We start from the raw sequence: 13,129 nt of genomic DNA, 5'->3' as shown, positions 1-13,129 counted from the left end.
GCGCGCGCGCGCCTACTTCCCTCCTTTCTCCCGCCGTCTCATCCTCGAAAGCGGGGGTTCGGGCCCCGTCTGGAGGAGCGAGGACCGCGGTGTCGAAATCGGCGCGTCGTCGGACGGTTCAGGGGCCCTCTCCTCCGCGGCGCCGAGCACGTTGCGTCTCCGAGGACACCGGCGGGGTTTCGCGAAACCACGCGCAGCGTCGGCCAGGGGTCGTAGGCCTAACGTGCGATAGTCTGCGCCGTGACACGCGGGTCGTTCTCGAAGTCTGTGCGGGCGCCGGCGATCCTGTCGGGTCGATTTCGGAACGGAGACGGAAAACGACAAAAGAAATGGTCTCGCTGCTCGCCTCGCGTCGCCGTCGTTGGCCCTGGTGCGAAGAAAAGTTTTTTCTCGGCGTTCCGTGGCTGCATTTCTTCGGCTGCCTCGTCGATTTCTTCTGCTAGTGCTTTTATCTTCTGCGTCAGTCAAAAGAAGAAAAAAAAAACCTAGAGGGGCCTTGTTTGCAAAACGGGGCGCTCGCTACGTGGCCGATGCCTAACCGCAGCCCACCGCAGTTTTTTTTTTTCCCCCTTTTTTTCGTGATCTCGCTTTATTTTTTGTCTTCCCCCATCGGCACCCGCATGCCGACGGACCGCACGGCTTCGATTTATCTTCCCGTGCGCATTTTAATCGGTCGGCTGAGAAAGGGGGCAGTCTTTATCGGGGCCCAAGTTGTTTTCGTCCCTGCGTGGCGTCGACTGGGTGACGGCCGCGCGCCGTTTTCCCTTTTATTTTTTTGTTTTCCTCCGGTCTTCCTCGGTCGTGGAGACGGCGCGCACGGTCAGCGGAGAAAGACGTCGTTTCGGTTCGCGTAACAGTTGAGCGATGACTGCGCGCCGACCGCATGAGGCAACGGAGTTCAGCCTGCCATGTCGAGCCGCGGTGGCAGAAAAGAAATTGGGCACACTGGCGGAAGGGGGGGGGGGGGGGGTGTTTTCCGTTATCGCGTTGTGACCGCCGGCAGATCAGTCGCCTGTCCGATTTCTGCCCAATCTCTTTGGCTGCTTCTGAATCGTGTTTTGCGCCTTAGTTTGCCCGTGGCCTGAGTGATGCTGGGCATATAAGAAATCCTTGAGGATAAGATACGGCTTCCCTTCAGCCTGGGCTTTTTGTGATATTCTGGACACAGCTTCCTACTGTAGAATATGCGGATCACTGCGTGTTATTTGCCTACGACCACTAAATTTATAATTGGATTTCTTCTCTGATGCTCTTTTGGTTTCATGCACCGAATGATGGCTGCAGAGTATAGTTTGGTGTTTAGGTCACATGTAGCAGGGACACAAACTGCAGTGTAATTGCTGATACATAGTTTTATTTCACTACAATGCTTAAGTCAGCCTGCTTCAAGAGCTGGAATGATTACAAACGACGTGTCTGGAGTCTATTACAGTTCCGAAAGACCAACTGCACATCACAGCCATCATTCATTTGATGGAATCGAAACAGGATCAAGAAAATCAAGAAAAAGTTCATTATAGGTTGTTCAGCTGTTGCAGGCAAATACCATGGAGTGATCCATGTGCGCTAATGTCTAGCATAGAATTTGAGAGAAGAAAACTCAAGCAAAAGTTTGGTGTTTATACCTTGCAAGTTTGTCAGGTTCATGAGCACCGCACAATCCCAGGCTAGTTGACTCTCATTTGGACGAAGAGTGCGTGACAGCTAATGCAGGAACACAAACAACGGAATATACATGCAATTCCTTGACCTTTTCCTGCCCACACCATTGTGCAAGTGCACTTTGTAAACTTTACAGTGCCAACTCATGTTCCTTGTCCATTAGCTCCTACCTTTAGGTGGTGGGGCTTCGTTTGTAGCAAAGCAACCGCCTTCTTTCACATTGTGAGCATTCTGTAACTTCTAAAACGTTGCCATACTTGTGGAGCCACCAGAGAGGTTTGAGCATGTGTGATGTTGGTTCCAGTAACAGTTGCCTTGCCAGCCATTCTTGATGTTATCTTATCCACAAGCTCTGTATGTGCAGGCATTTTTGGTTGGCCACACTCTTCAAGCGGCGGGCTCGTCATTGTTGTAGACGTCAGCTGTTTTTTGAGGCTATTGTCGCCGCAGTTGCGTCAATGCTGACGTGCGGCCGCGTGGCAGCTGTCGTGGCGTCGTGCCGTGACATCCACCAGCTGGTGGCTTCGTGTCTCGCCTCTCTAAACACGTAGACAGAGTATATGTTTTCATTGAGATGAGCTTTACATTTCTCTGGTTTGTGTCAGCTGGATGCACCCTCCACCACGTCAAAGGCTGGGGAACAAGTTTCTTTCATTGGTTAGGGTTGTATTGGTGAAGCTTCCATAATATTTCTAAAAACAAGCAGGCACAAATATTTAAAGCCGCAGGAATGTATTGATAGATTATTGGATTCTAATTACTAGCAGGCTTCTTTTAGTGAATGCGGGCTTTATGTAAAGAAGGAAGAGAAAAGCCAAGGTATTGATTTTTACTAAGATCATAACTTTATGGAGTTGTCTGTCTGTTCAAGGAAGGGTGGTTGCAATTTATTCACTTTTTCATCTTGACACGGGGTGGTACGGAGGATAGTGGGCTGAAAATTTCAGTGCATCGAACCTTTGAAAGTGCTTCATATGAAGCATGAAATGGGCAACATCCTGGTGACTCATAGCCTGTGCTTTCAGTTGACCGCACCATGGCATCATTCCTGAGTTCAGATAAGCATGATACAGCATGTGTGTCATGTCGCTTGAAGTTGAGCAAACAATGGTGGGGCCGTTGATCGCCGTAGTCTGTTTGTTTTGCATGACCCCTCCTACGCCACGTGTAAATAATCGCTGTAGAATTGGCACACACTTGGGAGTATGAACACAGCTTAATGCTTCGGCTAGGCATAAATTTTGCAAAGCTGGTGGAGGTGATGTCAGTCTTGTTCCATTCATTGATAACCTCGAATTCGTATCAAGCACGTTGATACTCAAGTATCAAGTATGTTTATCTTAACAGAGGCTGGACAGAGGCTAGTGCAAATGCTGTATGATATTCTGCTCGGGGAGGAATGCGTTTTCCTGTTCCTGAATTGTTGTAGTTTTGCCTTTTTTGGAATAGGTACATTTGTTCTTGTATGGAAGGAAGCGCTCGCTGGAAGTTAATGTTGGACCATTTGTTCATGATGAGGCATTCCAGTGGAGGTTCATTTTAATGGTGTTCGGTATTTGGAAAAATGTCTCTGTACACCGAATTTCAGCGCATTGGAGGCCTTGAAGTTGCGATGGCTGAAATTAGTCGCAGGCTAATGGCATGGCCGGTGCCACAGGATGCTGAGATCGAAAATTCGCATTCAGGTTACTTATCCCTATATATAGCCATTGTGACGGGCAACACTGAAGCAGTGAGTATAGTTGGCATATGCATTGTTGCAGAAAATTGTGTTAGGTTCATTGCCCTGAGCATCGGGTTCCTTACACTTGCCCCGCCACGGACATTCAGTGGCTGCTGATGCCAAGTTCGCATGTTCAATTCCGGCCATGGTGGCCATATTTCGATTGAGGGGCCTGTAAAAAAATGCGCGTGTGCTGCGGGATGTTGGCACACGTTAAAGATCCCCATGTGGTCTAAATTAATCCGGAGCCTTCCACAGTATCTTTCATAGCTGATGTGTCGCTTCAAGGCGTTGAACCATATAACTCAAAATCTTTTTCACAAGTGCAGTGCTTCTATTGCATCCATTGGCTTTTTTTCTGTAGCATAGTAGAAACCCTAATTGTGGACATATCGTGTTTACTTTTTGAGGTGGCTGCTGGATTGCACAATTACTGAGTGCATGGACACATTCATATTTTTATTTCAACGGAGTGTGGAATGCCGCAGCCATCATGCCATCACAGCAGATCTTATGTTCTTTTTAGCAGTGTTAATCGTAACTACTCTGTTACCTTATATAAAGCACTGAAAAGGAAAGTCAAATAATTAAAGGCAACCAGAGTGAGCTCTTCCTTTGTGAGCCTTTCCAGTCACCATTCTCATTATGAGACCATCTTATGGATACTGCCACATTTAGGCCAATTTCTGGCCTGGTCATAGCCGGTCATGGTCCACAGTCTCAGAACCATTCTGCGGGTGTGGGGCTCTAGCAGCTGCTGCATAATTGTGCCAGGTTCAAGCGTGGTATTCATTTTCAGCAGCAGGAGAAGCCAAATTGCAGTTCGAGCTGGATTTCTTTAGGCACAGTTCATAACCATCATCATCATCAGCCTGACCAAGGCAGGGCATATGTCTCTAATTAACCCTGCTCCTGTGCCAGCTGCGGCCACCGTATCCCCGCAAACTATCTTAATCTCATCTTTCTGCCGCTCCCTGCTATGCTTGCCCCCCCCCCACCCCCCCCCGGTATGCAGTCTGTTACCTTTAACGACAATTCGCTTACTTTTCTTTAGCTTCCCTTTAACATGCCATTGTAGTCTGTTTTGCTTTGTTCGTTTGAATGAAATGGTATTGACTGTCTGCTTTGGTTGAATAACAGTGCAGTTTGGAGTTTTATATAGCACCATTATCCACATCATTCTGTGGTTCGTGTAGAGATGGCCTTTGTTGCTCAGATATGGACGAGGTGCTTGTATTGCGCACATCGGGCAGTTTCGTTCGGTCCAGTTTGTGGAGTTGTCTGGGTGTGACTGGAGGTGTACTGAATGGTTTCAGGATGTCTTGGCAGCACACAGTCAGCAGTTGCTGTCTTGCATGTTTGTGCAATTACCTTCAAATTTGGTTGTCTGCATACCTTGCTTGGTCAAGACAAAGTTCTGTTAAAAGATGCTTGGTGCATTAGTGTATCCAGCTTCATTGCAAAAGCACAGCTTAAGACTGATCCCATTGTAAATGTAAAGAAACTGAAGATTGAGGCTGTTTTAAAGGTATTTCTAGTTTGTTTCCTGTTGCAATTGCCATCGCTCTTCCGGTGGTTGTAGCTGAATTGTATGTCTCCTAAGGACAGAATAGAGAGTTATAGTTTCACGTATGTAGAGCCTTCACATATGTAGAGCTCTTACGGGTGACCAGTGCGCATGCGCAGAACGCAAATAGTATGCGCGAGTGTCACGTACGTACGTGATTCAAATTTTTACGTTGCGGTCTTTGCGTTGCTTGCGTGCGTAGCATTGACAAACATGGCGACGCCCTGCCCTCTGCTTCACAGCGATAACTGCTTCGTCGCTAATCTCTCGACGCGATATCGTATTCTAAACTGTTGTATTCACCTTCGATTTGCCCATTCTTTTCCTAGCATAAGGTTTCAAGTGTCAAATAACTTTTGTTTTCCAGACAGAAGGGCGATTTTTCAGCTGTTAAGCCTGACGAAGTAGCGTTGGTCGTCGTCGTAACAATGGTCTTGCGAGATCTCGAACTGAGAGAGCCCCAAACCGCCAAACACGGCAGACCGAATGGCTTGGCTTAAAGACTTGTCTTGGATGATTTAGGCTACAACCAGTGTCTATGTTTCTTAGTAGATGGCGCTAGGAGTAACGCGCGGCATGCGTCGCGTACGTGTAACTATAAGGGTTTCAAACGACTGCGTGCAGGCTACGTAGACTTCTCACGTTTGCGTACGTGAACCCTTTACGTACGTGCAACTAAAACTCTCTAATGACTTTTTCAAGGCTAAAACAGTGGAACTGCATGGTATTCACATGCAAAGATTAGCTGCTTTTTTAGCTGGGCAGGTTGTCGTAGCCTAGCATCGACCAAGCAGGAAAATCTGGTGATCGCAGCCAAAGCAGAAAGCAAGCTGTGAGGCCCCACTATTGCCTTTTTTTTTTCGCAGTTGCAGATCTTGCATAATAGATAGTTCAGCAGCTGTTGCACGAGCATGTTGGCCGCACAGCCCTTTTGTTAGAGCACTAAAAAAATGACTACCCTCGCATTAGTGCCTGCAGGCTTCTCACATATTGTTTTGTGTGAATTTATTGAATTCCTGCTAAAGTGTTATGTGCTCTGGAATTGGCGTCCTGTTTGCCACGGCACGATACGTCTTAGGCTGCAGTTCCATCTGCGTTCATTCTTGCTCTGCGTGCTTCTGCTCCATGATGATTTCATCTGCAGTTATCGATACAGTTTTAATTTGCACTTTCAAGGCTTCCCTCGAGGAGCTGCTGTGTGGTGTGCTGTTACCGACCAGGTGCCTGCTGGGCTGGAATTGGCACAATTAACGTGCGTCTGCTTCGTCAGTGGGTGTTAATGTTGTAGTCACTCTTTTTTTTTTTAATGTGCAAGCACTACTACTTCACAGCATCGGAACCAACCAAGAATCTTGTGGTGCTTGTGACCTTGAGGGTGCAGAGAAAAATATTGCTGCAACTGGGTTTCAAACTCAGTGGTGTGAACAGATCAGCTTCTCTAGCCACTGAGTAAGGCACTATACTATTGCCGCAGCCGATCACGCCTCATGTTCAACTGCAACGTACTGTCGCACTGTGCATTGCACATCGTCGTCTTCGTCAACTTCCATCTGCTGAGTGAATTGATCAGATCAGCTTAAAGGGACACTGAGGAGAAATTGAAGTTGGCTTGTATCGATAGAATACCAGCTCCTGATCACAAAAAAGCTGCTCTTACTGAAAACAAAGCTCTTGTAAGGTAGAAAATAGCAAGAACCAAAATACAGGTATCGCCGCCACAGGCCAATCCTACAAGTACAAGCGTGGTGACGCCATAAGACAAGAGACGCCACCTTGGAGGAATTTTCCTTTCTACATAGAATGCGCGAATCTCTGAGGCTGACAAAGGAAGGCTGCGCGGTTCAATATTGAAGTAAGTTTTGTTTTAAAACCGATAGTGCACTTTTATTACACAAGGAAGGCAGACAAAAAACAACCTGAATGTTGGAAGCAAAGAAAACCGATGCTCGGGGGCGCCACAGGCGGCCAGGATAGATTCGATTTGTTATGGCGCTTCGCGTCTATGAGCTTTGTTGCCCCGTGGTATTGTTTTTGGCACGCCTCGATTTACAAGCACCAAACAGTAAAGGAACTCCAAGTACTGCTTCAAGTGCTAGTTAACCTTTGAATGAGCCTGTTAAGGCTGGTCAGATGATTGCCACGGTCGATGAAAAACTGATGGCACGACGGTCGGTGATCGTACAAGGCAGTTTGCAGTATAAAGAGCACTTGTGTCTTTGCACGCTCACCCAGCGAAACATTCTCGGCTGTGCCAGTCAACTTAAAACTACTTAACGGAAATCGTTTATTAGGGACGGGAGCCAAGGTACAAGGCAGTTAAGAAAAATTGCTGATGACCTAGCTCTGTTAGGCCAGGATATACGTTGTGAAAGCATGGATATTTCTGCATCGGAAGAGTGCATTCACTAGAGGCGCCTTTATTGCTGAATTTGCCCTGAGACGACGTGGCGGAGTGGTAGCGTCTCCGCCTTAAACAGCAAAGGCCCTGGTTCGATTCCGAGCCTCAGCACAGGATTTTTTTTTATTCAGTGAGTGGGCGGGGGGTTCAGTGACTCCCATGTCCACACATTAATGTCATGCCCCAGATTGGATACACAAAGACGACAGCACTTCTCTGAACTTTACACATTTAAAATACCAATGCAGCCTTCTTTGTTTTTTGGTGATCGGTGCATGTTTTCATTGGATAGGGTTCTTAAATTTTTAACTGATGTAGGCTTCCTACAAGAGATCTTATTCTAAGTAACCTCAGCACCTCCTCTTATTGCTGAGGAGAATGCTGAGCTTAGCCACACCTGCCAGAGGCCTCGCCCTTCTTGCTCAAGCAAGGACTGTGGTTGAGGCTACCTGGCTTCGTCTTTTATATATAACACCTCTTAAAACAATTTTTAGGCACTGTACACCACTTTAGGTCATTCCACCAGATTAGTACACCCTTTTCAAATGCTGTAATCACACACGCACTACTCTTAGGACTGTACACCTGGTGTTGATTTTATCATCTCTATATATTTTAGTCTGAGCCAACCAAAAACCTTGTTTGGTGCTCTTTGGCCTTAGATGCCCTTGCGGCAAAAAAAACCTATCATTAATTGCTTCAGTTGCGCATGTGTCTGCCTTGGGTGACCTTTCATTGTGCCGTTGTCAACTCCGCAACCTGTCAGTGTGGCAGTGAAGCGTCGTCACCAGCTGCACTGTGGATGCTCTGTCGTGCCGGCATTCTTCTTGAAAGAGCATTGCCCTCTTGCTTGGCAGATTTTTCATTACCAGGTTCTCGTGCACGTTCTCGCAGCCTCGTTCCCTGATGACGAGGCAGGTGCCTCAAAAGAGCAGTCATTCGCAACTGTCTCTCTCTGGGGCTTTTGCTGCCAATGCAGAAACATTGGCTGCAAGTCTCTGATTTCTGCTTGCCACACAAAGGCGGAAAGGACAGGAAGAGGACAGAGTGGGTGAGGGAACAAACAGATTAATGACATCCGAATCGAAATCAAGAGGACATGGGCAGGTCATGTAATGCGAAGGCAGGAAAATCAGTTGTCCTTAAGGGTAACAGACTGAATTCCAAAAGAAGGCAAGCATAGCAGGGGGCAGTGATCATGATGTTTACGAGGATAGGGTGTCCACAGCAGGCACAGGACAGGGTTAATTGCAGATATATGTGAGAGGTTTTTTTCTGCAGTGGGTGTAGTCAAGCTGATGATGATGATGAAATTGGCGGGCCATTGTGTCAGTGCACGAACCTTGTTGTAGGTAGTTTGCTTATGCGGTGGTATTGTAATTTATCGCAGTGTTTGTTTTTCCTGCCTGCTTGTTTCCGGTGGACAGACGCACAGGTTTAACATCCAACACACATGTGCAGGTGCCCATAAAAGTTTTCGGCATAAAAATTAGAACAAAGCTTAATTGCTGGGCAGTCTAAGCGTGCGGCTATGAACTGAAGGGTGTGCTTTGCACCTCCCATGCTCAGCCAGCAAAGTGCAGCTCTGAATGCTTGGCTGCTTATTTTCTGCAGTGTTTGAGAGTGGTTGACCGTTTCTGAATCATGGTATTGTGTTTCGTAGCTTCTGCTGCCATAACCAAACTGCCTTCCTTCTCCCCTTGAGGTCTCCTGGTTGCCGCCTGCATGAAATGCCATTACACAGCAGGATCACATGGCCTATTCCATGTGACCCATTCAGCTATCGTTGTTTCAGTTAACTAAACTTGCAACTGAGGCCCCCAATACCTTTCACATCCCCTTGCACGCAAATACAGTTGGCACTTAACATGCCATAACAGATTTTTCATGCTTTGATATGGTCCAGCTGATGTGTTTATTGTTCAGCATATGGCGACTATGAGAACTGTAGTCAGGTTCTCTTTGGAGTGTATGATGAATGCTGGCTCTCAGCGCACTGCTTGAAGCATGCTAGCTTGTAGGGGTTGCTTCGTGCTGGTGTAGTGTGCCAGAGTTTTTTGGCACAGCTGCACTGAGGGTTTTCATAGCCACGTCATCGGTTAGCTTCCTAACTGGGAATCTGGTGCAACACTTGCACGAGAAGAGCACGATTGATACCAGATTCGTCGCAATGAGAGACTGCACGGAATGAACATCCTGGATCGGTTGTACCTTGCTGTGTCCGGTTGCAACAATAGGAGGTAGCAGGTAGTTCCGTTCATTGTGAGCTCCCCAGAAGGGAACACGTTCCCCCCCCCCATTCTCCGAATGCCTGCTGCAAATGGATAGCTGGCTGTGTGTGTGTCGGGTTGCAGGTGTTCCTTGCTAGAGGACACCCGATGCTGCATCCTGAGGGGTAGGGAACACGAGGCTGAAGGAGACATCCAGCCATTCGCACTGTAGCCAGTGCACGGTGTGCCGCATCAGGCCACAGTCTGCTTTGTTTATTTTGGTGTGCACTGCACAGTGTTCTGCAGGTAACTGCTGCCCCCCAGAGTGGTACAAGGTGCGTATTGGTAGGACTTGTGTGGCACAAATGCTGGGACTAAATTTTTTTACGCTTTTGTTTCCGCACCACTGCATCAGATCACGCTTTTAGAGCCCTGTCAACACGAATATGCCTATATGGCGTGTCCCCTTTTTACTCAATTCTGTTTAGAATTGCAGATAGGTGTTGTTTAGAGTCTGAAATGAAATGTTGCATGTAAGGGCAAGTGTGGTGTTGAGGAGGCTTGTTTTCAAAAATGTATTCGAACAGCAAGGAGGTACTGGGTTATGGCCAGGAGTGCAAGAGCACTGAGTGCAGCAATAGCTGAAGGGGCAAATTCAGGTGTATGTACTGGTGTAGATTCAAAGATAGCAGTTGCAAAAGTGCACTCCACTGCGCAAGCTGTGGAAGTCTTATGGGAGTACTTGTGCTTTCAAAAAGTTTTTGCACAACCATTGACTTTGCAATCCGATCGCCTATATTTTAAGGGCTGGCCTTAATTCAGGTTGTCATTTACAGGCTTCTGTAAGAGTAGCGTTAAGAAGGAGCACCTGGAGAACAGTGTTGTCAGCTGCCTGCCGACTAGTTCAGTGTATTTGCCACCTCACAAAATCTGATTCATCTGGCTTCGCACTTTTGGGGTTGAGGGGGATGCGGTCACAGTTTGCAAGGAGATCAAGCAGTGCTTTTCTGTGTTGGTGCCTTTCTTTCATTTTTCTCTGTTTGGAAACCAGATCCAGCAGTGTCTTTGCGGTGTGCTTTTGATCTTGTACAGAATTCTTGGGACGAGGCAATCCAGCAAACTACCGGCAACAGATAGAGCCTAGCAGCTGCACCCTTGAGCCGGACAGGTTTATGCATTTCCGGGGGACCCTGACTACCACCACTGGCCGTCTTCACGCTAAACGAGAAGACAGGTGAGCGGCAGAACCACCACCACCTTCTGATCTAAGCCTGTTTCTGGGCGATTGCATCATTGTGTTGTTGGGCAGTTAGGTGTCACCCTTTAAATTTCTTTCTTTCCAGGAGAACAAACACACTTTGTAATGCAATTAACAGTTAACCTTCATATCCTACCACGGAATAATTAGGTAAGTTTTCAATTTTCTTGTCACTTTAGCCGAAGGCAAATGAAAGCAGGATGAAAGTGTGTGCAGTAGAAAGAAGTACCTGTGTGAAGGTGTGGACCTTGAGCCTAGAACATGAATGCTAGGCACGACAGCTGCATATATCTATTTGATCTCACTACATGGAGTACTAAGCTATACCATGAAAACTGTGGCTTTGTGCGAGGGTGAAAACTAATGTTTAAAAAACTAACATAAACTGAACTTTATGTCCAAGCTTCACTTGCTTGTTATTGCTAGGTGTATAGGAAGCCTGCCTGGCATTTGAGGTGAACATGATGTGATGTGTCCTTGTTAATCTGTCATGCTCAGCAGATGTGCCCACATTCTGTAACAGAGGGATATCTCACAAGCACTAACGTGCGGGCTAGTTGATGTATGGTGTTTATGCGCAACGCAAAGGATGAGAACGAAAAAAAGCTGCTGGACAGCGCTGCATCTGTCCTCTTCTTTATTCATGTCCTCATCCTTTATGCTGCGCATAAGCTAAAGGATATCTGCATTTGTTTTTTGAACAGTGATTACAAGCCCTAGTGGATGTCCAGTGCTTGGGCACATTAATCAGTGCATAATAGAGAAATTGTTGCTAATTAGGTGTAATTAATTATATGGGAAGGTGAAAAACTTTACTGTTCAGCTCATTGGGGAAAAAAAGGAAGTCTATTGCAGTTGTGTTCATATCAGATTCAGTCTGCTGTGTCAATTCAATGTTAGCATATGATTAGTCATGTTTACTTTTCTACTAACAGAATGTGGTGCTACTTTTTTTATGCTGATTGCTCTCTCTCTTCTTTCTTTTCCTCTTATTCCCATTGTCGTGGCCTCCGTTTTGGTCCTGATGCATCCAGACTGCCCCCGTATAAACCCCGCCAAAGATTGCAGCCGTTCCAGTCCTGACTTGTCTTTTCTCTCTCTCTCTCTCTGTCGAAAGTTCTTCTCTCACGCTGCCTTTCCTCTTGTCCGCTGAACCACCGTCTCTGGTCTAGTCCTCTGCTCCTGCCCCTTTCCGGCAGCTCATTCCGTTTCAAGCTGCCGTCTCGCCTGAAAACGTCGCCCTCGGAGCTGTGGCCGCGAGTCGTCCGTGACTCGTCGTGTGTCGGCAACCCTGTCTGCCCACTCGTGCACCCTGCCTCCCCACCACCACCCTCGCCCCTTCGTTTCTCCTTCCACCTCATTGTCGGGGGTGTGTAGCTGCTAGCACTGTCCCTTCTCGTCAGTGTCCCCATTGCCCTCGTGTCACCTCCCTCTCTGCGTGGAAGCTGCTGCTGCTGCCCCGCCGTTGAGTGTCCTCTGAGACCGGCACCGCTGACCTTTTGAGCGCTGTCTCTTTGCCTCTCCTTTTGCCACTTGTTGAGAGAGGGGTGTCCAGCCGGATTCTTCTACAATCATCACCATGGGGAGCGTCAACGTCAACCGCAGCCTCACGGATCAGTTCTACCGCTACAAGATGCCAAAGATCATTGCCAAGGTGGGCGTTTTTTTTTTTTCCTTTTTTTCATTTTTTGAGGTGGCTAAACAGACTACCACAGTAATGAGGCAATGAAGCTAATTTGGAGGCGGCCGGTTTTGTTCGGTGCACACGCCAGGTGGAAGGCAAGGGCAATGGCATCAAGACAGTGCTGGTGAACATGACCGAGGTGGCCAAGGCGCTGAACCGGCCACCCACCTACCCGACCAAGTACTTTGGCTGTGAGCTGGGCGCCCAGACGCAGCTGGATGCCAAGAACGACCGGTACATCGTGAACGGGGCACACGAGGCATCCAAGCTGCAGGACATCCTGGACGGCTTCATCCGCCGCTACGTGCTGTGCGCCTCGTGCGACAACCCTGAGACGGTGCTGGGCGTGCTGCAGCGCAAGGGGATCATCACCACTAAGTGCCGCGCCTGCGGACACGCAGGCACCCTCGACTCTGCTCACAAGCTCAACACATTCATCCTCAAAAACCCGCCGCCCACCCAGGTATACCTAACCTGGTATTGCTTGCACTACTCTGCGTTTAAGTCTTATGCTGTTACGCTTATCGTTATGAGCTTTGTTGCCATTACGACTTGCTCTACAATTGTACTGTTCCGCTATTGCTGTCGAACCTCATAATAACAAAGTCAGATTTAAGCGAGAATTTT

General features: G+C 47.6%; 1 protein-coding gene across 2 annotated transcripts in view; it reads left to right on the top strand.

The window, feature by feature from the left end:
* Positions 1-13,129, top strand: part of eIF5 (eukaryotic translation initiation factor 5) — a 30,673-nt gene that overhangs the window by 1,021 nt on the left and 16,523 nt on the right. For both annotated transcript variants that reach the window (XM_077664856.1, XM_077664857.1), the window contains exons 3-6: positions 10,653-10,794; positions 10,904-10,968; positions 11,853-12,472; positions 12,591-12,965. In XM_077664856.1, the coding sequence (XP_077520982.1) occupies positions 12,398-12,472; positions 12,591-12,965 (450 nt within the window). In that variant the 5' untranslated portion in view covers positions 10,653-10,794; positions 10,904-10,968; positions 11,853-12,397. The remainder of the gene's footprint in view (positions 1-10,652; positions 10,795-10,903; positions 10,969-11,852; positions 12,473-12,590; positions 12,966-13,129) is intronic.

The sequence above is a fragment of the Amblyomma americanum genome, chromosome 5, assembly GCF_052857255.1.
Source record: "Amblyomma americanum isolate KBUSLIRL-KWMA chromosome 5, ASM5285725v1, whole genome shotgun sequence".
Lineage (NCBI taxonomy): Eukaryota > Metazoa > Arthropoda > Arachnida > Ixodida > Ixodidae > Amblyomma > Amblyomma americanum.
Note: the sequence above shows the minus strand (reverse complement) of the source record. Positions and strands in the feature narration are given on the sequence as shown.